The sequence below is a fragment of the Hippocampus guttulatus genome, chromosome 8 (genome assembly GCF_054856545.1).
Source record: "Hippocampus guttulatus isolate MCC_2025c chromosome 8, RoL_Hgut_1.0, whole genome shotgun sequence".
Taxonomy (NCBI): domain Eukaryota; kingdom Metazoa; phylum Chordata; class Actinopteri; order Syngnathiformes; family Syngnathidae; genus Hippocampus; species Hippocampus guttulatus.
This window is the reverse complement of record NC_141268.1, coordinates 23,643,174-23,664,888: the sequence shown is the minus strand read 5'-3', so window position 1 is coordinate 23,664,888 and position 21,715 is coordinate 23,643,174. Positions and strand designations below refer to the sequence as shown.

Sequence of the window (21,715 nt, the reverse complement as noted above, 5' to 3'; positions counted from 1 at the left end):
ACGACGGCATTGGAATCGAGTACGTATGCAGGCTCTCAATATGATGGCGATTATGAGCAGAGGAATTCGTAGAATGTTGAATACATAACTGTCAATTACACGCACACCACACCGCACGCCATTCTTATCTTTCAGCAGCAGGGGTCAAGGCGAAGCATCCTGTATGTCAGTTGGGGCGCGGATCTGTGTGGGTGGGTGTGTGGGGGGAGGGGGAGGGGGAGGGGGGGAGCAAGGTTGCGGTGTCGTTTTTTCCCTTTCCGGGGCGCTCGTGTCCCACTATCATGTTTCTGGCTATTGATCATGTCTATGTTGCGTCTTGTTTTCTTGGACCCACTGTAGCGGTAGCGTTCCGTAAAGCGGGCCACAGTGTTCTGTTGGCTCGTTTGCATGCAGCACCAGGTGGTCGCGCTCGAGAGTGGCGTAGATCCTATTGAGCAGGCGGCACATTTTGTGTCGCCTCGGTTACTCTGATTCCCACTCTGCCGTACTCTTGTATGGCGTTCCCCAGGATTCAATTGTGAGCCCCTTGCTCTTTTCGTTTTCTATGCTGCCCCTGGGTTCCGGCATAAGAAAGAATATTTCCTTTCACTGTAAAGTGAAAGTAGTTCCAAGAGCTCATGAACTTCTCTCAATTGACATCTTTCGTACGTCGCTAAAAGCTAACGCGCCATTTGTGACGGTTTAAGGACCAGAAAGAGATCCGTTTTGAAAGAGGGGGAGTAAAAGTAGAGTGTCATCGGATGAAAAAAAACATCAAGTACATCGACTTTAGTACAGTCACAAAGGATCTATCTGTACTCTGTACCGTTATTTCCGGCCACTGGCAAAAACTAGATGGTGAGAGAGCGTTCGTGTCTTGCGCGCACAAAACATCAGCGGGACTGCTAAAGCGCTGCACGCAAAAAGTGAGGAGCTCGAAAACAAACATCTCAACTGTTGCAACGGTGATACGCCCTCGCCACACTTTTCACCTTTGTGTGGATGCGTGTGATTGAATTTGCATAAAGCGCTCCGCTTGCGTTCGGCAGTCAAAACTCAGCAGCGCCGTTCAATGCCGCCGTTGTACGCAAAACATCTGAGCAGTTTCATGGACGAAAAAAAAAAAAACCATGAAAATCAGCCCGTGAACCTTGACACGTGAATTCACACATTTTATTGATCTGCCTGTTGTTCACATGTCGCGGGAAATTCCGCACACGCGCACGCAAAAGTTGAGCGAAGTGAAAATGTTCAGACTAAAGTGGGCACCATGCCCGGGTTGCGGTGGTGCGAGTACGCCAAGGGAGCGGAGGCGCGCAGAGGCGACGGGCTCGCAATGAGGTGCGGCGGCGCGTGGCCGTAAGTCAGGAGAGCGGCGCGGCCGAGGGCGAAAGGCCCGGCCTCGTCCCCGGCCGAATGCGGCCGAGCGGCCTCGGCAAACTTCTTGCTCTTCTTGTTCTTGTTGGACACTTTCCTGTTGCGAGTCTGAATGCCGTCCTTTTTCATGGTCAGGGGTCGGTTGACCTGTGAGGAGAACGGTCGCCGTCAGTCGCCGCCGGCCGCCGAAGAGAGGAGCCGTTCCCCCGCGCGCGACTCACGTTGTGGAGTTTAAAGTAGAGGCCGCAAGCGTTGCACACGGGCTCGCCGTTTGCATTGCGCCTCCACAGCGTGGTGGTGGAGGTGTGACAGTTGGCGCACTGCGTGCCCTCCCGCTTGCTGACGATCTGAAAAACAAAAAGAGCCTTTTCTTTCTTTTGCCATGCAAAACGTGGCCCCGGAAGCCGTACCAGTCTCTTCTTGGGTCGGATCAGAGGTCTGTTCTGGCCGTTCATCTTATGGTAGAGTCCGCAAGCGTTGCACAGGTAGTGGCCGGTTCCGTCGCGGCGCCACAGAGGGGTCGCGGTGGCTCCGCAGTTGACGCACTCTCTGGCCTCTGTTTCAGCAAAGTCCCAGTGTGAATGCGGGAAATCCCGTTCCCGTTTCACGTCTGAGAAAGCTCTGGAGAGATTCCCGTGAGAATCCCCCGCTTCAAAAAAAATGTCGACCTTGACAAATCCTGTACAATCGCGCTGTCCGAAGTCTGGCCTTTTTTTTCCAATCGTCTCGCCGCACGCGGTCATAATAAAGTTCTACACGGTCGTGCATCAAGAGCTTCCCAAAATGAGCTGACACGCCAGACATTTAGTTGCCATTGACCTAAATGACTCTTTTCGCATCCAAAATAAAAGACAGCGATCCCTCGCTCTAACGCGGCTCGCTCTTTTTTTTGGAATGCTTTGAAACAGTGAATTGCGTTCCGCGTCCTGATTGGCTAAGGCACTGACCTCGTACTGACTATCACAAATATTATTTTACAGTACAGGATTTCCAAAAATTATTTTGGTTATTTGTTGAAAATGTTTTTTTTTTTTGGTCTTTTTTTCATTGTATACAAACTTTAGTTCAGTGTTGTATAAAAATAAAGCTCACTACTTCACGGATTTCACCTATCACTGGTTCTTTTTGGAACGAAACCCCCGCGATAAACGAGGGATTCCTGTACAAGTCTTGTTTTTTTTTTACAGCGTACGTAGCGGAAGAGTTTCGACTCCTCTTTCCTATTTCTCAAAGTGCTTCGTTCAGTCGCCGGAATCGAAGCCGCTGCGGCTCTTTTGACTTGTTGCCGTATTTCATTGTTTTGCGCCTTCCGAAAGTCAAAGTCCACTCGCGACGACTTTCTCCTCACCTGGTGCGGCTATTCTCACGTTGCCGCCAAGTTTCGGGGAGTAGGCCGGGCCGATCCAGGGAGCGGGGCCGCCGTAGTAGTCGGCCGCGGCGTACTCCTGCGGGCCCGCCGCGTACGGGCCGTAAGGGCTGGGCGCGTGCGTTTGCGAGCGGGACGTCGGCGCGTACGTGCTCCCGAGCGCCGGGGTCAGATTGAAAAAAGCGCCGCAGGACGCGGGCGAGCCCCCGAGGGGGCTCGCCCGCTCGGCCTTGAGGGCCTCCTGAGGCCGAGGACTCTGCCCAAGGGGAGACGGGTGTCCGTCCCTGGTCGGGGGGAGAGAGGAGGAGACCCCCGAGTACAGAGAGGCGGGGAGGCCGCCGCTCCAGGCGCTGTCCGGAGGACTGTAGGGCGAGCCCAGAGAGTGACCGGGGGGGCCGTCCAGCAACTGGAGGTTGCTGAGGAGACTCGGTGAGGCCAACACCTGGCAAACTTTTGGACAGAGCGGAGGTCATTTCAAAATCGGACGACACTTGGTATCAACAGGATGTACGGTGCAGTATGTCTCAACAGTCCTTTTTTCCGCAGTGCCCCCCCCCCCCCCCGACTCCGGAGGGAGCCTTTTTATCAAACTGCGAAAGGGTTGAAAGCAACCTTTGGAAGGATTGACGGGCGACCACTGACCGGAGCCGTTTCTGCAGGCGGCCGGTGTTGGACCGGGACTCGGGCCGGAGAAGAAGGATGACAGGTTGGCGTAGTCCGTGTCCTGGCTGGAGAAGAAGGCGTCCGCGTCTTCCCCCGAAGGCAGCGCGACGGACTCGGGGGAGAAGGCCGCCAGAGGATCTGAGGCCAGCAGTGATGAAGACGCCCAGTGAGACTCGTCCATCCTGCCTGATTGCGCCGACACAAAGTGCGCGTGTCACTGGAGGTGCTGGTCAAAAAGGCCCGAGAGCCACATCTTGCCTCTCGCATCATTTGATGAGTCCTACTCAAGCAAAGAAGATGGCGCCGACTTGAAGTTTCCCGTAACGACACAGTTTTTGGGGGGTTCGGGACGGCTCCTCAGATTGGATCGGCTCCCTCAACAAGATGATTAGAAAATGAACCGGCTGACAGCTTGTTCATGACAACTCGAAAGCTTCGGGCACATTTCTGCTGTACTGTATTCTCTTTACAGCAACTTGAAATGGATTTTATGTTCACTCGTTTAAAAAAAAAAAAAAAAAGTTATTCGGGCATTTAACTCATTCACTCCCAAAGACGTTTTTAAACGTCTTTTCAGAATTGGTCCAGAATTGGTTGGTACTGAATGAGTTAAGGGCGATACCATAAAGCAGACATGTCCAGCTCCGGGCCCGGAGGGCCGCTGTCCTGCCCGTTTTCCAGCTCTCCGGGCTGCAACGCACCCGATTCACATGATCAGCTCATCAGCCAGCTCTGAAGCAGCATTAGAACGATTCTGATGATTTGAATCAGGTGTGCTGTTCCTGGCAAATCTGGAAAACAGGCAGGACGGCGGCCCTCGAGGACCCACTTTGGACACCCCTGCCATAAAGGAACCTCGAAGGGGACATGTTGGCGCAGGACGTTGAGTTGCCCACGAGAGAGCGATATCTGATGTATGGAGACTATAAAAATGCTCCGTGCTCGTGAGGAGAAGCGAAAACGGAGGCGCGGACGGATGCCGAACGAGGCGCGCGGCCATCCGAGAGGGCCGACGTTGGAGGCTTGACATGACGGCCGCTCATCCATCCAAAATAATAAACAACACCTACCTTACCAGATGGAACTGTTCAAAGTCAAAGTGGGTCGCGGCGTTAAGCACAAAGCGTGTCCTGCCAAGTCGAGGGTTCCGCAACTTGACTGAAAAAAAAGAAAAAGCATCTCCGACCAGCAACAGCAACATGAAGGGCCCGCACTTGTGTGGGAGGGATTGAGGGGCAACTTTCAGAGAGATACACCCCCTCCCTCCCTCCCTCCCTCCCCAAAAATGGATCCAGAAGACAAAACCAAAAAAAAGAAAAAAGACAACTACTACAGGCCTGATGTTTGCAGTTAAAATGATCTCCAAACCTATGGATGCAGATTTATTCTTATTATTTTTGTCATGGTTGTATAAGCGCAAGAATTAAGAATCAAATAACTCTTGTACAGCGTACTGAGGAACACCAAAAACATTTTTCCCAGATTATTGGAAGAGGCGCTTGAATGTGAAGTCGGCCAATCCTCCATGAAACGTCTCCAGTTGCTCCAGAATGCTGCTGCTCGCCAACTCGGGTCTCCCTTCACCGGCTCATTTTGCAGTTCTTTTGAAGATTCTACGATTCCTTTTCCAACCTTGAAATTTGCCTCCCGGTCCCGTCTTTCCTCTCTGAGCTCCCTGCCCGTTGCCTCAAGTCTGGACGCTATCAAAGGTAGCGAGGAATAAGCGGAGGCTCCGAGGGGATGGTGCTCCCTCTCTTTGGAATGAACGTTCGGCCAGCGCCCGCCGTCCACCTTTCAAAGCCGTCTTCAAACTCATTTGAATTCTCGACATGAGTCAAGTCAAGTGTATTTCTCGAGCACTTCCAAACAGCCATCGCTGCATACAAAGTGCTGTCCGTGGAGCAATTGAACATATACAACAAATCGGTAACAAAGACGATTTGGAGTCGGACTGCTCTTGTTTGTTGTTGTAGGAATTATTTTGGCTCCACGTTGCGCACTTTGTAGTTTGAGAGTGCTTTAGAAACACAGCTGAGTGGAGTTGACAGGTGGAGAAAACAAACATTGTAAGTGGGCTACAAAGAAGGATTTTTCTGAGGCGGCGATGCAAAGCGCCGCAGTGACGGCGCGAGATGCGGTCCGATACCATGCGGGCTGGATACGCACAAGTCGGCACCGTGGCGGCCATTTGATAGTCAAAGCAGCGCCGCCGCTCTCTTCCCTTTGTTCATTTACAGTTTTCAGGGAAATCAGGGGAGAAGAAGATGCACTGGGCGTTTGCGCAAAGTGCGGCAATTACACCACACCGTCAGCAATTAGGAGGAGGGAGAGAGAGAGAAAAACCGCCAACGTATGCGTGTGGGAAAGTAGGACATTCAACCAAATTTCCACCTTTGAATGTTATTCCAGTCTTGCAGAGATCAACTGCAGCTGAGAAGCTCGCATCCACCTCGTGACTCAAACACGATTCAAAGGCGGCGGAAGAATCAGAAGGTGACCGGAGGGTTACGCTGACGCATGTACGGTAAGCCTTGACGACGGCGCTGTCACGTTGGGGGACGATGGCGTTCATGTGTATCGGTACAAGAATGTGGTGGCGAGCACGTGTGAGTGAGATGAGCCCGACCGGGCAGGGATGTGGCTTGCGCCGCCGCCGTGTGCCTGGGCTGCGCCGCTGAGATAAGCGCTTATCAAGATGAAAGGAGGAGGCCGGCCATTCGACGCCGTCGCGCACGCAAGACCGTAACGTCCGCACTTTTCCCGCGTGCTGTGCATGCGGACGCACGGGCGACGCTCGTTCGGTCAGACGCGGACAAGGCGGACGAGGTCTCGGCTGACGCCGGCATCGTCTCGTTTGGACACCATCGAGTGGGACGGCACTCGTTTGCTGTGGTGTGTCACAACTCAATTCAGAGGACTGACAAACAATTCCCAGGAAATCAACTGGTGCGTGTGTAGACCGTGCTCTTATCTCTGCCCCACATGGCCTCCTGGGACCGTGAACGCACACACCCACACACACAAACTCGCCTTTTACTGATGCCACTCGTGGCTCTTGGGGTCTTGACAGTGGCCACTTGTCGTTTCAAAAGGAAAGGAAGGCCGTTTTCCCACAGCCAACCATTTATACAGTGTAACGCCTGTTGCCTTCCACAACATCAATCCCCTTTCCGCTTTGCATCCAACACTCAAACAGCTGTAAAAACCATCCATCCGTCCATTTTCCAAACCGCTTGAGGGTCGCGGGTGTGCCGGAGCCTACCCCAGCCGTCTTCGGTCGTAGGCGGCGGACACACTGAACCGCTTGCCAGACCGTCGCAGGGCACACAGAGACCAACAACCATCTGCGCTCACACTCACACCTTGGGACAATTTGGAGTGTTCAGTCAGCCTGCCGTGCAAGTTTTTGGAATGTGGGAGGAAACCGGAGTACCCGGAGAAAACCCATACAGGCACGGGGGTGGCGGGGGGGTGTGGAACATGCAATCCACACAAGAAGGCCAGAGCCGGGATCGAACTCACGACCTCTGCACTGTGAGGTCGACGCGCTAACCACTCGCTCATCGGGCCGCCCCTGTAAAAACCAACAAAGAAATAAATTGGTGCGGTTGCATCTGCCGACAGGCGCGGTCGAAAACAGAAACCAAGCGCGTGCGTTTACCATGTTTATTTTTTTGGATGATAAAAGATACATTACTCCCTACGGTACAAAAAAACCCACACACATTTGAAAATACAGGACATTTCCAGGCAACTTGCGACCGGCCGAGTGAGAAACTCGCAACGACTGCCGGTGCTGAGCACCACTCGTGGAGGGAAAGGTTCACACACATTTCGACACTGCTGATGGTGACCTATCTAACGAGGGTGCAAATAAGAGTGACCCCGCAAAGGTACTGAGGAACCAAAGGACACACTTGTATACCACGTGAAGAGAGAAACAAACCTTTTTTTTTTTTTTTGTTCCTTGTAGAACCTTCAGCGTATGATCTAACTTAAGGCATCACTACCAAAAATACACTGCTTTTGCATGCATGTCTAGTTTTGCTCAACGGACACACCGATACGCACAAAAAATAAAATGATGCATATGAAGAGAAAGTTCAGCCAGAGAAAGAAACCGAGCGAACCTACAAACGGTAGCATAGATGCCAAACGGTGACGTGGCCAGTATCATCACAACAGAGATGGCGTGGCCTCGCGCAAACAAACTCACGTGCGGTGGGACGACACGTCCCGGTACAAGTTGACGTTGCATTGTATGCTCATGGCATTCCGAGTCTCACGCGGAGACTCGACTGGACAACAAGCAAATCGAAAACAATCAGGGAGCCTATAGGTATCTTTGTATATAGATGTTTGTTGGATTTTTTTTTTTTTTGTCTTTCATAGTAAATACACAAAAGGCAATGACGAGATGACCAATATGTAAAAAGTTTGTCACAGGTAATAATATAAAAGGCCAACGTGATTTCTTCGTTTTCTTTTATTCTCGCTCTACGAAGGAACTAATTTACAAGTGAATTCGCCTCCGTTGGCTGTTGGCTGGCCTGCTCAAGACAACCTCGTTCAAAGTCACACAGGTTTGCACCTCGCAGCGGACCGGCCGGCACGCCGTCTGCCGTTTGAAATACAGAGTCGTGGAAGGGAAAAACAAAATTAAAATTTATTAAATGGATTCACATACATCATTAGGATTGGGGAATATACCTACTAATATAATTTGACAATCTAAAAAAAAAAAAATAATGAAGCGGTGAGATACCACATTCATGAGCAAAACAAGCAAAGGACAACTGAGTGGGATGTTCAGGGGTTGGGTGTGAATCGCGTGAAACTCCATGTTTGGCAAACGAAGCAAAACACAAGCATTGGGAAGGTTGTAGTAAACAAAAGTAAAATCTCTCCCCGGGTCCACTTTAAAGTTCCCTTCAGTCCTATAACCTCTGCAGTTCTACTTGGAACAAATACGTACAATAGTCTCGCGCTTTCCTTCTCATCTGTTATCAACATGCGACCAACTGAATGACAACTTTTAAAAATACAGTGGCAACTTCAACATGGCCACCCATCTGCCCACAAACAAACTATCAGAGGAAAGGATGAACAATCGATTAAAAAAAAAAAGGTTTTATGCACACAACATACACACAGGAAGGGGGGGGGGGGGCTTTAAAAACAAATACAAAAATAAACTACACAAAATGATCTGCACCACTGCTTGCTAATTTTTGGGGAAGATTTTGCAATTGTGTGTGTGTGTGTGTTTTGAAAGTCTCAGTCGAAGCAAAGTTCAAGGTCAATTCGCTACAAATTGTCTTTTTTTTTTTGACCATATCCGGATGCCACCAGTCCTCATCTTGGGGTGAAAAGCGCAGCGATGGCGTTACCAGGAGTCCCGTAGCATCACAAGTATACGGACTCGCGTCTGGATGAAACAATTTAGAGCAAACAAGAAAGGAAAAAAATAATGTCCTCTCATCAAGGACAAGTGCTTTATTTGATTCCATACCGATTTCTCCTGTCATTGAATCTAATGCCTCCACGACCTTGTTCCATCACTGTACATTTTTATGTAGTCTCTCTCTACATCCCCTCAGGATTCAACCCCGGAAGAAGAAGAAGAAAAAAAAAGTAACTCAGCACTCAGTCTGGCTCCCAGTTTGGGACGATGCAAATGCTTCTCTATGCTGCTAAACTACTGAAACACCCCCCCCCCTCAAAAAAAAAAAAAAAAAGAAGCAAAAGTTAAAATGGCGGTAAGGGGATTCGACTGAAAAAGATAATGTGCTTCTAAGTTGATGTCGCTCTACAAACACCACGGCCAACGGAACATGGACGAAAGAGGGTTTTATCTACAGAAAACATCTCAGATCGACTTTCATCTCTGCTTCATTCGGGTGTTCTGCCTCCACTGGCGTCTGCTCTGAGACTCGAGGATGCGATTAGGCTGACATTGAGGATGAAGAGGTCTTCCTGATAAAAAGGACAGCAAGTAGGAAAAGGACAAAGAGGGGAGGCGGGGAGGATCTCTGGCCAACCTCACTGGTCCGTTCTCGCTTTCTTTGGACCGGTCGTCTTACTGGAAGGGCACGGACAAGCAGAACAGGTACGACACGCTTCAATGTCAAGTCTTGCTTGCGCCGCCAAAAGGTCAACAGCAAACACTTACGTATCAGGAGAGGCGCCGGGTCTTTTGGCTGCCGGTTTTGCAGAGGCGCCGTCTTTGCCAGATTCTACAAAGCGTACGACGGCCGTTTAGAAACATCATCTGGCGGTCTCGCGCGGAAGCTTTCGTTTGCGAATCGTGGCGCTCACCCTGCAGCCATCGGACTTGAGTGGCGGGACCGTAGCCCTTCTCGTTTCGGGCAGCGATGCGGAAGATGATGGCCGGCTTGGTGGTGTAGTCGATGTGGGCGTTGGAGAGACTGGAAGACTGCACCAGGCAAGAGGGGTTGGGCCCACAGTACACGCGCATAAACGCTAACTGGGCCGGAGTGGAGGCCTTGGCTTCGGCCGTCTGGTTGCTCTGGATGGCCAGGTACACCGAATACTCGATGATCTTGCCTGACGTCACAGAGGGAGGCTCCCAGGTCAGGTGAGCGCCATCGGGGCTCTGTGTCACACACACGCACACACAAATTCAGAGTTTCATCCTCGGACATGCCGACCCTCCATGCGGCATTTTGGCAGCAACATTTGCGTCTCAGCCCAAACGTGACGGAAAATACGGTAGCAGTAAGACCAGGAACAATGTGAACATTTTCTTCATACTGTATATATTGCGGGTTCTTTTTTTTTGGAACAGTTTCAAGAGAGAAAATATTGAGAGATCTCCCTCCCCAGTTTTGAGTGTTAAATTGCTAACAGTGCCAGTGAGCCACATGCTTGCTGGCTCACTGGCAAACTCTGACATTAATCTACCGCGCATGTCATATCGTCCGCTCGGGAACATTCTTTATTTCCTCGTAATGGAAGAACACAGGGCAAGAAAATACGGCCTAACCGGAAGATTTGACATCTCCGAATCCCATTTATTCCCATAAACTCCAATATAAAGTTGCAACTTGAAAAATTCCAGGAATTGTGCAACCCAAGTTACAACTGGGCCCAAATTCAACAGACTCAGACGTTTACCTTGCTGATTTTGATGGCACACGGCGCGCCGGGGAATCCGGGCAGGCAAGTCTTAAACGCGGATATCTCCGAGAAGGCGCCACGGCCACAAGCATTGATGCCAGCGACACGGAACTTGTACGCCGTCCCGGGCTGAAGCTCCATTTTCTTCATCTGGCCGTAGTCCGGAATGACTCCAGAATCGTCCTAATGGGTAGAAGAGGAAGAAATATGAAAAGTGCATCACAAGGCATCAAAGCGTATCAAGAAGACACTTACATCTCCTTGAGAATCATCTGCTGGCACATAGAAGTGAGTGACGACCATATTTGTCACTTTGACAATTCCAACATCAAACCATTGGTTCTCTTTCTTTACAGCGGGCTTCACGGGGGTTGGCTGAGGGGCTTGCTTCTGAACACAAACAGAACGAGACCGCATTCAGACAAGGCAGACTCCTACGCAGCCCTTTGTCCGCAAGAAAAGTCAGAGAGACGCTTGAGCCCCCCGGACTCACCTCTCCCTCAATGCCATTGGCTACTTCTGCAAGTGCAGCTGCTGCTTGCAGCTTGGCTGGACTGGCCACCGACACAGCCGGTGCAAAGGTACTCGAAGGAGCGAGTGCTGCGGATAAGTAGCAAGACAGGAAACACGAATCGAGCAGAGAGTTAACAACAACAACAACAAAAAAGTGCTACTCCTTAAGCCGAGCACGCGAATTAATAAAACTGAACCGAGCCGAGTATCGCCAAAATGCCTAAGTGTAGTCAATCATGTGCCGATGAGGCCAATGCCCCCCCTCTGTTATTCTCGCGTGTGTCCTTGCTTTCAAAGAGAGGAAAATGGGTGATAATAAAAAAATATACTGTGTATGTGTGTATATATATATATATATATATATATTACACGCACGCACGCACGCACACATACAGGCAGGCCATACATCTCGAAAAGTTTCTTGATAAGAACCCTCGAGGCCGTGTTTTTGTGTGTGTGTGTGTGTTGTACACAATTGTCCAGTTGGGGCGCACGGCCCGGTGCGTGGCGGGCCTTACTCTCAGCGGTGGTACGTGGCAGTAGGGCGGCCACTGCACTTGTTACAGCAGCAGCCATCTCGCTGTGTCCATTGCTCTCCACTGAAGGGTCGTTGAGGCTGTCAGCAGGGGCGAGGCCCTCGGTGGGCACGTTTGCGTCTACGGCGGCCTGCTGGGCAGCGGCCTGGGCCTCCTGAAGCTGCTGCTGGACCAGCGCTGCAAGCTCCTGCTGTGTCAGCATGATGGGGATGCTGGTGGTTTGCTGGGCCTCTCCGGCCGCATCGGCTTCATCTGCACAAAAACAATTTGTGTCCGTACCTTTCGACGCAACATTTGCGGCCTTTTGGGGGTGGGGTCAGGTTAAACAAAACTCACTTATTACGGCTTGCTGGGCAGCCTGGAGGACGGCTTGTATGGCCAGGGCTTGAGCTTCCTCGGTAGCCGCTGCCTGAGCGGCGGCCTCTGCGGCCGCCGTGACGGCTAGCTCCTCGTCCGATAGCCCCGTCACCATCAGTGTGGCCCCCTGGCCCTCGGACATAAGCTCGGATGGCAGGTTCAAGGCCGCGGCTGTGGCTACTGCCGCTGTGTCTCCCTGACAAAAACATGACGGCGACCATCAATTGTAAAAAACAAAAACAGCCAAACTCCATTTTGAGTTTGCCTGACATAGTATAAATAGGATATGCAAGTGTCCGAAAAGTACTCCGAAGTCCAGGTTTTCCCCTTGAATGTGGGTTCCAAGGTCAACCGGCATGTCGACAAAAAGATGCAGCAGCGTTTGCATTGATCAGCGCGTGAGCAGGGTTGACAGTTGTGGCTGGACAACTTTTGCCTTCTTCACCATGACAACATGCCTGCTCACAACGCCCGGCCGGGGCATCCGACCGTTGCGGTTTATGAAGAACACTGCCTTGCAGCCTCCCCAATCACCTGACCTGGCTCCATGTGATTCTCCCCCCCCCCCGCGCCCCGGATGCGTTTTCATTGCTTCCACAAATGCGAACCAAGACTTGTGCGCTTTCAGCGTAGTACCACAACATTCCAGGTGGCACTGACGGTTCTACGGGAACAGATGCACCGTAATTGCTTTCCACAAATTAAATTAGACGGTGTGGTTGAACAAGTTGGTGTTGAAGTATGGAATGCTTATCTCTCTTCTGTTTAACGTTTGAGTTTGAGTGACCAACCAGTGGGAATGACACGTACCTGAAGGAAAGCCTGCCGCGTCTCATTGGGAAAACTGTGCAGATAAACACTTTCTAGATGGTCCCTACATGGCAACTTTTCACTCATACATCAGGTGGCTGTGCTCACTTAGGAACACGCACCAAAAAAATAATAATGGCATCTCCGATTGAGCTTCGGCACAAGAGTAGTGACACCATCGACTTACTTCTGTCTGAGTGTCCATAGGGGTGGCTGCCTCCTCTGCAGGTGCAGCTTCTGCTGAAGCAGTCGCTTCAGTCTGCATGGGTTCTTCTGTGGAGCTGGCCTCAGTGCTCACCCCTTCTGTGATTGATGAGATTGACTGGATGGAAAAGGAAACGCACACAAAAAAGATGTCTCGCCTTTACATGTTAACACCAGTCAGGCAGAGATTGAGAGGAGAGGGTCTCAACATCTGCCACAAACACACAGCTGTTCTTACAGGTACGGATGGCCCGGGCGCAGGAGTGGATTGAGTGACGGTAGTGATGGCCCTGCCCTGGGTGCTGGTGACAGGTGCTGCAGCGGAGGAGGCTTCTTCAGTGCTGCCGGTGCCTTCGGTTACATCATCTGCCTGCTGGGCTGCTGATAGATGGTCAAAGACTCCGATAGTTACATTTGCAGTCAAACCAAAAGCGAAGCCTGTGAAGTATTTTCACATCTCCAATTGACAGCCGAAAAACAAACTCAATGCACCTTGAATCACGTGTTGTTGTACATTATGTTGTCCGTTTAAGAGGGAGGAATTTTCATCCGTGCACATACAGCGCATTTGACAATTAAGTTGTACTTGACGTGTGGTGAAAAAGCCGCTGGTATACCTGTGCCTTCTCCTGCCTCAAGACTGCTGGTGGCAGTGGTGGCTGTGTTGGTGGTCCCGGTCTCATGTGTTTCGCAAGGTGGGTTCGAGCAAACTCTTTGAACGGCGCCAGTTGCCGAGCTGGTCTGGTCTCCTCCCATGCTGGAGGTGGCTGTCGATGGCGTGTTTGTTGTCCCCGTCTCGTGGGTTTCACATGGCGGGTTGGAGCAAACACTCTGCATGGCGCCAGGCTGGCCTTCGCTCATGTTGGAGGACGCTTGGGTGGATGTGTTGGTGGTACCGGTCACGTGAGTCTCACAGGGAGGATTGGAGCACACCCGCTGGATTCCTCCCATGCTAGCTGATGCTGTGGTCGCCGTGTTGGTCGTCCCCGTTTCATGGGTCTCACGCGGCGGGTTGGAGCACACAAGGAGAGCAGGCATGCTTGATGACGCCGTCGTAGCTGTGTTGGTGGTTCCCGTTTCGTGGGTCTCGCAAGGAGGGTTCGAGCAGACCGGTCCCGCTCCAATTGTCGCAGAGGAGGTGGTGGCTGTGGTGGTGGTTCCCGTTTCGTGCGTTTCACAGGGTGGATTGGAGCAAACTTGACCGGCTCCCATGGCGGCAGACGATGTGGTGGCTGTGTTAGTCGTTCCCGTGTCATGCGTCTCACACGGCGGGTTAGAGCAGACCAATGTTACGGTGCCGGACCCATCGCCAGCAGCGCCGGCCTCAGAGGAGCTGGGCTGCTCAGAGGTGGGTGAAGCCAGGATCGACACTGGTAGATCCTGCACTGGCTGGGCTTCGACACCACTGGGAGTTGTGATCAGAGTGACCTGGGTGGGCTGGTTCTGGGATGACCGAAGCAAAGGATTAAAAACAAAAACAAGAAACTCCCTTTTTCAATGGCAGTTCGCGTTCTACTTCTGTATCGAGCCAACGGTAGCCAGAGTAGATTGTCCAACAACGGTTCTGATGTCCCACTGTCATAAGTAAAAACAAGAAGCGGCGTTTCACCTGCACTGTGATCGTGGAAGAGGGTAGCGCGGTCGCAGACGTTAGAGTGGTCTGGGCGGCAGACACAGTGATCGCAGGCGAACTGATGATCTGACTGGATAGGGTAGCAATGGTGCCCAATGTGGTGATGGGAGTCACCAGAGATGCGTTTGCAGTGTCCACTGTGCCACCTGCCAGGCTTGTGGAGACGGTGCCCGTCACTGTGCCGAGAGAGGTGACACCTAAAAAAAGGTGAGAACAAAAGAATACAATGCGATTGCGATGTCGAGGCTACATCCCGCCAAAATTACAAACAACTTTGGTTCTTTTCATACCAGTTGTTCCCTTGACAACCAGGGTTGTGACTGTGGGCTTGACAGCAGATACCGTCACCGGCGTCACCAGTCGAACACCGCCAACTGTGCTCATGGGTACAGTGCGCAAAATAGTCCCAGGCTGCCCAGGAGCACCCTTCAAAACAACCTACGGACACAAGAGTCGCCCTGAGTCATATTGTACATACACGGCAAAACAAGATACCAGCTAACGTTTTAGCACACGGGTGCATGTACCTGTGTTAATCCTTGTTGGCCAGCTGCCGTTCCGAGCTTGGGCACTGCGGTAATAATTTTGCCAGGTGTTCCAGTGGTCATCACCTTAGTTGTAAGGATTGTAATTGGCGTTTTCATTCCAGTAGTGCTCGTTACACCTACAGGTCCAACAGCCATGCATTACATCAAATTCTAAGACTTACGCTGGTTGTAGTTCTTGCAAGTTTCTCAGCTGTGGATATTTTTGCAAGACTTTGCTAAATGTTATCAGTCAACATACATTTACAATCAACCGGACAAAGAATTTTGGGAGATTCAAAAAAAAAAGAAAGAAAGAAACATTCCTGACTGTCACCGTAGCATGCAATGAAGTGCTGAAGTGGATCAGAGGGTAGGAGGTTAAAAAAAAAAATAGGCATAGTACCCACACAGAAACTTATTTGGTTGGGTGTTTTCAGATGAGATGAGAATAACCAACTTTAGTGTTCTACTCTTAATTATCAATGTTTGAGTGCTGGCAAAATTGACTGCAAATAAGTCAAGGAGTTCAGACCTGTTGCTCCAGGCTGGGTCATAATGGCCGACATCGGGATGGTTTTGATAATAGTCGGGCCCTGTTTAGCGGCATTTGAAGAGACACCACTGATATTAAGAATTGTGGGCTTGTTTCCGACGCCTCCGGCCTGGGAGGTGGTGATGATCGTTGCAGGCTTTCCATCAGCAGAGGTCACCAGCTTGAGAATGGTGCCGGCTGGCAGGGGACCCTTTGTCTAGGAAGCGGCAGGAAAAAAAAAAAGATGCAAACTCTCTGGAGAGACATTCTTGTGTTTTTTTTACACTACAGATATTCTACCTGAATTATTTGGGTGAGAGGGTTCGTGGAAGCCTGGCCAGTGACAGCTGATGTCTGCACTGGTTTGGTTTGAACCACAGACATCATCTTGCCAAGGTTGGAGATCTGCCAGCATAGGAGCGGGACTGAAATCATTCCATCTTAACTGCCTGATTGTCCTGACGATTAATAATGTGGCAGTAGGCTAAACATTTCTTGCTAACCCCAGTGCTCACGGGATATCATTTTGACACGATGAGGCCAAACATACCATTTTCGTGTGTAAAATGTACCACACAGCAGCATTCATAAAACAACATTCAAAAAGAAGCACGTGGTCTTCTGCAAGCATACAAAACACTGTTCCAGACATATTTTGTCCAGAGATGGGCATTTGTGAAGCAGCTTCCTTCAAAGAAAAATTGGTAAAGCAAGTATCTTGTCATGTTTGTAGGTACAAACATTATTCACCTATTGAAACATTCTTAGCTATACCCATTGCCAGTTGTAAGTAATGCATTTTTCTCACCAGAGTGCCACCACTGCCCATGGTGAGGGGACTCTTGACCAAGGCAATGGTCTTGGTAACTCCTCCCATCACAGTGGTTACCACCTGGGCCTGCTGAGCCACAGTGACCGCACCAGACTTGTGCACAGTGATGATGGGCCTGGTGGTAGTGGTGGGGGAGGATGTACCCGCTGTGCCCACCTGAGCTGCAGCAGTCTTCAGCATGCGTGTGGCAGGGTTGCTGACCTATATTCACAAAGTTATTTAAACACCTTGCTCAAGACTGCTAGACGTACTTTGAGATTGTACCCCACCAGTCTTTCTCTCTTTCGGGACATACCATGACTGGCGAAGCCACTTTCACTGTGGTTGTGCCAGGGGAAACAGCGACCGTTTTGAGAATCGTGGCACCTGCGGGAACATTGAGCACCGTTCCAGCAGAGGCTGGCGGAATCTTCTGTGTCGCTGCAGCTGCAGCAGCCAATGCTGCCATGCCACTCATCTGAGGGCTACTTCCAATTGCCTGAAATCAGAGAACGTTGGAAATAATTGCTCATTTGACCATATGACTGCCAGAAACTCATCTGAGCTGCATAGCTGGTCTTACTGAGCCTTGGGTGACCTGGGCAGGCACAACCATTCTGACACCAGGAGGAAGTGAGGTCACAGTGACAGGAGATTTCCCAGGTTGGCTTGGGCGGACTGTGACAACAGATGCACCTGTAGCAGATTGCTGAGCAGCAACCTTCAATACAGCTGTAAAAAATAAATAAATAAATATATAAAGGATGTGGTCAGCCTTTTCGTACTAAACACTACCGGTAATTGGAGCCGCCCCCTGCCCCAAAAAAGGAGGCAGCATCAGTCATACCAGCTTGTGGCAGAGTCTGTGGGGAGGGTGCCGCAGCAGCTGGAACGGGGCTCTTAGGAGAATTCACGGGTTGCGAGGGGATCGAACTCATGGCCGGCGAGGCTGCAGCTGGCGTTGCAGGGATGTCGTATTTCTGCAGCTGCAACAAGTATGTGTCTGCAGTGGAAACTGCACCCCAGCTCACTTCGAGCGAGTTTGTATTGGCACGGACCAACTGCACCCGAGCGGGGGCGTGCGGCCGCTCTGGTGGTGTGGAGAACAAGCGGGAGGGGGGAAAGAAAAAAAAAACTATTCAAATAATGGCAAGATTGTGAAAATAAAATCTGTACGAACAATTAAAATATACATACCGGTTTCCAGGTACCAGAGGTCTTTACAACAAACTTGGTTGTTCCATGCTTTACGGTATCCATCACGGCCGCTCCAAACATACAGTCTGGAATTGATAGCCACAGCACAGTGGCCGGCACGGGCCCTGGGAATGTTGTCTTCAAGGGTGTCCATCAACACTGTCTCCCAACACATGGTGTCTGAAGAGAAAAACAAAGGCTATCAACAATCTTGCATCCAACCCACTTTGATTTTTAGATTTTTTTTTCAATGAAATATAGAAGCAGTCAGCCTCACCGAGATTTAAGCAAGCCAGTGTGTTTGTGCACTTCCACTCTTTCTCATGTGTAGCCACTTTGACATCATCCATTACCAAAGGAACCCATCCGCCAAAAACATACATCCTGTAGAGTAAACACAAGCGCAATGACACATTAGAGAACGTGGTACGTTTGGCTGGCAACTGGAAAATGAAACAACAGACACCAAAGCATATGAGGTAGGAAGGAGCAGTAATCATCTCACTTATTTGTGATGGTAGTGGCAGAGTGTAGACTCCTAGGAAGTGGTGCCGTGCCGCTCACTGACGGTTTGTTCCATGTTAAGGTATCTGGAGTTGACGGCAAAGTCAGCAAGTATAACACTACCAGCATAAAACAATCACTACCCCTCGAAGGGATGTGATCTCGCTTTGACATGGATTTAAAAAAATTTATGAAAAAGTTATGAACCTACCGATATCGAGAGTCCACAGATCTCCAAGACGACATCCACTCATCCCCCCGTAGATTATCAGGCGTGACTTTCTACTCGTCTTTTCTGTGTAAACCACCGCAGTGTGGCTCTCCCGGGGAGGAGGAAGGACTCCATATGCGATTGGAATATCCCATGCGACAAAGCTGGACCCGGCACGCAGCTCGAGTATGTACAAATCATTCAGGTATCTGAGATAAAATGAAGCCCACATTTGTTAGGGTCATTTTGCACACAAAGCCAAGATGCCAAAAGCATGGAAGATGTTACCTGGGAATGTTGTTTTTTGGATCCTCACTGTCATTGGCAAGTCCGCCAAACAAGTAACATTTGTTTCCCACGAGGGAAAAACTGTGACCAAGACGTGGACATGGAGGGGGGCCATTTTTAGGATTTTTTGCTTTTAACTTTTTCCATTCCCATCTGCTGGCCTAAAACAGACACCAAAGTCTAAATAATATTGGAGGCATCAGGTGAACTTCATCTCCGTTTCCATTCTCCTAAATGTACTTGAGAAATGGTACAGGATTCGGACATAACTTTCATCACAAACAACTTTTCATCAAACCAATCGAGGCTTTCTGCAGGCACAATGACGATTCGGCACAGAGAGCTGCTAGCAAGGCTATCAATTAAAATTGACATGGAAAACACAGTTTTCTTTCTTCAAAACAAGAATTAGAAAAATATTACACCAATGTAGTAACTAAATAAAAGTTAGAATGCAACCAGGGAGTTAGAAAGACAGACGTCACTATGTATTTGAACTTATCAAACCGAAACAAAAACACACGCATGTTGGGGGGGATGTTGGGCACTGATGAGAAAACGTACCTGTAGTTCATAGAGATCATTGCTGTACTTTCCATATTCCACCATACCTCCAAATACCAGCAATCTTGTGCCATCACAGACAAAACCATAAGCAGCACAGCCAGGTGGAATGTCACCACGGACAGCAGGAATAAACCACTGGTTTGTTGCTAGGAACAGATACCACATTACAGTAGAATATTATACCACAATATAAACAAGGACATTCCACTCAGCAAGATGATGACAATTCAGATCTTTTTTTTTTTTTAAATCAACATTTTCACTGAGTACTTTTCAAATTCATCAAAAGTATCCATGTAATCGAGGAGCATACAGACAACACAGGTTCAACAATTGCTTCTCGTTTTCACATGAACTCCCAACGAGAAGCATCCATTTTATTTTAGCCCGCCTTTTTTAAATAATCAATACCGCTTTTTGTCCAGCAGAGGGCGATATGTACAAAAATGTTAATATGTTCAGGCCTGCATCAGCCTGTACGTAATCTTAGACGAAAGTTTTCATCGTGTCTACAGGTAGACTTTATTTATGATACAACGTTCAGAGGTACGGCTCATGTTCTGCAAACACACGTTCCAGTAGTAAAGATTTTAAATGCAAATGTGACCTTACCAGTATTGTAGACATGTAATTCATCCACTATCCCCTCGTTTCCACCGCCAAACACAACCATCAGCTCCTTGATCGCCACGGCTCTGTGTCCATGTCTGGGCCGGGGAACGGGGCCCGACCAACCAAGGACCCGTTTCCACCGCGGTTGCAGAACCGACACCGAGGTCCCAGTCACCGTGGAACCAGGGACAGACATGATTTCTGTCAACAACAAAGTTAACACGGAAATTTGACTGTGTTAAAGGCTCGACTGGATGCAGAAAATTTAGAACGCGTTAACTTCTATAACCCAAAGTTTTCACAGTAGCCAACTTATTCAGTGCGCCTGAGTCTAGCTTTGCTGTTAGCTTTGTTGTAAACGCTTCCCACCAACTGACGCCAGATGAGAGCATCGGGTCACTTCTACAGATTAATATTTCGTGAGCTATGTCCGACAACAGCACTGTACATGTCAATAAATAACACAAATTATCCGCGTTCGGCCTTAGGTGTTTCGAACCATTGAATTCGTCCCATGGAAGCCGCCATCTTGTAACCAAACAAGCCCCCGCAAACGATATTGCCAGTCTGAAAAATGGCGGAAGCGAATGAAAGGGGAAAATACACAACCACCGACAACGTTCACTAAGAAAGGTTATTAAATGCCGTAAACCGCAATAAACGGCAGACGACCACGCATAGTGACGTGCCCCGCTGCAACTCAGATATAAATCGCAGTTAAAACTCATGATTAGCAGTCGGCTTTTTTTCATGCCTCTCTGGGAGTCGCCATATTGTAGCTAGTAAACTTAGCATTAGCTGTAGCTCTTCCGACACATTTACTAATAACGGAACATCAATTTTAGCTGGCGCAACACAGAGGACCGCAATCGTCAGATGTTTTAATTCGCATATATTTATGTTTTGCCTAGCAAAACACAAACTTGTCACATTTGCTAGTGAAACTTCGCTTGCAATCGCGCCTAGCGGCTCAAACCAAAAGGCTTAGCTCGACCAGCTAGCATCTGTCAAAACGTCGCATTTCTTTACAACTAAATGCAATGTATTTTCGCACCATTCTAATATGCACACATTACCTTGCATAAGCAAAGTTGCAACGAAACTCTTGAATTGTAGCCAAGGCTAGTCGAACTGCATTAACAGAGTGTTATTGTGTTTCATGCCGTCAGTGGAAGCAGCCATCTTTTCACAATCGGCCTGGTTGTACATCTCCCACAAGAAAAATGGCCGGGCGGTTTGTCACAACAAAACAGTCTAAACTCAAAACGGGCAATTCATTGCAATATTTACGTACCTAATTCGATGTAGTATTTGTAAAAGCACTGATGGGTGGTCTTCTCTTGTGGTAATAATCCAGATTCATTCGATTTGCGAAGAAATATTTCCTCTCATGCCTGCCTGGAAGCTGCCATCTTCTTGACAACCAGAGGCGGAGGAAAATGGAGAGAGTTGGCGTCACCCAAAGCAAACATGGCGACGGAGAACAATTTGCTGACTATGTTGGCCACAAATTAAGAAATTGTTTCTATTTACACCAATCAATCCGCGAACGGTGACGTGCGAAAAGAATATTTAATAAGATTTCCAAATAAATAGTATGCTCATGCTTCTCAACGCAGAACTCATTACAACACGTATCAATAATAGTCCGGGGTTTATTGTCCCTTACTAAAGATGGCGACATCCGTTTTTTTTAATTTTATTCCCCCGCCCCCCAGTGTTGCGGTGTTTTTCACACTACGCAAAACAAATTTACACATGCGCGTCAATTTACAATACTGTACTCGTATTCCGGCATGGATATACAATTTTCGCTCATGTACTGTACTTAAAAAGTTACCACGCCCACGACTAGTAGTAATGCTCACCCCTTCCATTCGTGTATAAG

General features: G+C 49.4%; 2 protein-coding genes across 6 annotated transcripts; both read right to left on the bottom strand.

Moving 5' to 3' along the window:
* Nucleotides 1–1,126: 1,126 nt before the first annotated feature.
* Nucleotides 1,127–4,600, bottom strand: gata1a (GATA binding protein 1a). Of its 3 annotated transcripts, none has more exons than XM_086118741.1 (6): nt 4,456–4,600; nt 3,365–3,571; nt 2,705–3,172; nt 1,767–1,912; nt 1,578–1,703; nt 1,127–1,503 (listed from the first exon to the last, which is right to left on the bottom strand). In XM_086118741.1, the coding sequence occupies exons 2-6, from the start codon at nt 3,564–3,566 to the stop codon at nt 1,231–1,233; spliced, it is 1,215 nt and encodes a 404-aa protein (XP_085974867.1). In that variant the 5' UTR covers nt 3,567–3,571; nt 4,456–4,600; the 3' UTR covers nt 1,127–1,230. The 3 variants fall into 3 exon arrangements, with proteins under 3 accessions (XP_085974867.1, XP_085974868.1, XP_085974869.1); XM_086118742.1 differs by having other exon boundaries at nt 4,461–4,593; XM_086118743.1 differs by lacking the exon at nt 4,456–4,600 and adding an exon at nt 3,670–4,448.
* A 2,437-nt stretch (nt 4,601–7,037) lies between these two features.
* hcfc1a (host cell factor C1a) lies at nt 7,038–21,254 on the bottom strand. 3 transcript variants are annotated; one of them, XM_086117909.1, is made up of 28 exons: nt 21,122–21,254; nt 19,828–20,028; nt 19,213–19,361; nt 18,649–18,809; nt 18,361–18,569; nt 18,151–18,235; nt 17,923–18,029; nt 17,646–17,825; nt 17,296–17,538; nt 17,032–17,180; nt 16,765–16,947; nt 16,446–16,670; nt 15,938–16,042; nt 15,638–15,854; nt 15,106–15,242; nt 14,869–15,016; nt 14,555–14,775; nt 13,563–14,388; nt 13,184–13,326; nt 12,929–13,063; nt 11,911–12,127; nt 11,557–11,826; nt 11,019–11,125; nt 10,781–10,915; nt 10,523–10,708; nt 9,704–10,001; nt 9,558–9,621; nt 7,038–9,467 (listed from the first exon to the last, which is right to left on the bottom strand). In XM_086117909.1, exons 2-28 carry the CDS (start codon nt 20,021–20,023, stop codon nt 9,428–9,430), a joined length of 5,136 nt encoding a protein of 1,711 aa, XP_085974035.1. In that variant the 5' UTR covers nt 20,024–20,028; nt 21,122–21,254; the 3' UTR covers nt 7,038–9,427. The 3 variants fall into 3 exon arrangements, with proteins under 3 accessions (XP_085974035.1, XP_085974033.1, XP_085974034.1); XM_086117907.1 differs by lacking the exon at nt 21,122–21,254 and adding an exon at nt 20,904–21,020; XM_086117908.1 differs by lacking the exon at nt 21,122–21,254 and adding an exon at nt 20,904–21,020 and having other exon boundaries at nt 13,184–13,323.
* Nucleotides 21,255–21,715: the final 461 nt, after the last annotated feature.

Coding starts and splice junctions, on each gene's coding strand:
- hcfc1a (XM_086117907.1), bottom strand. Junction 13,327..13,562: donor TGAGGCAGGAGAAGGCACAG/GTATACCAGCGG, acceptor ACCATCTATCAG/CAGCCCAGCAGGCAGATGAT. Junction 9,622..9,703: donor TCAAGTCCGATGGCTGCAGG/GTGAGCGCCACG, acceptor TACGCTTTGTAG/AATCTGGCAAAGACGGCGCC.
- gata1a (XM_086118741.1), bottom strand. CDS start 3,566: ATGGACGAGTCTCACTGGGCGTCTTCATCACTGCTGGCCTCAGATCCT. Junction 3,173..3,364: donor CGCCTGCAGAAACGGCTCCG/GTCAGTGGTCGC, acceptor TCTGTCCAAAAG/TTTGCCAGGTGTTGGCCTCA. Junction 1,704..1,766: donor TCCGACCCAAGAAGAGACTG/GTACGGCTTCCG, acceptor TTTGTTTTTCAG/ATCGTCAGCAAGCGGGAGGG.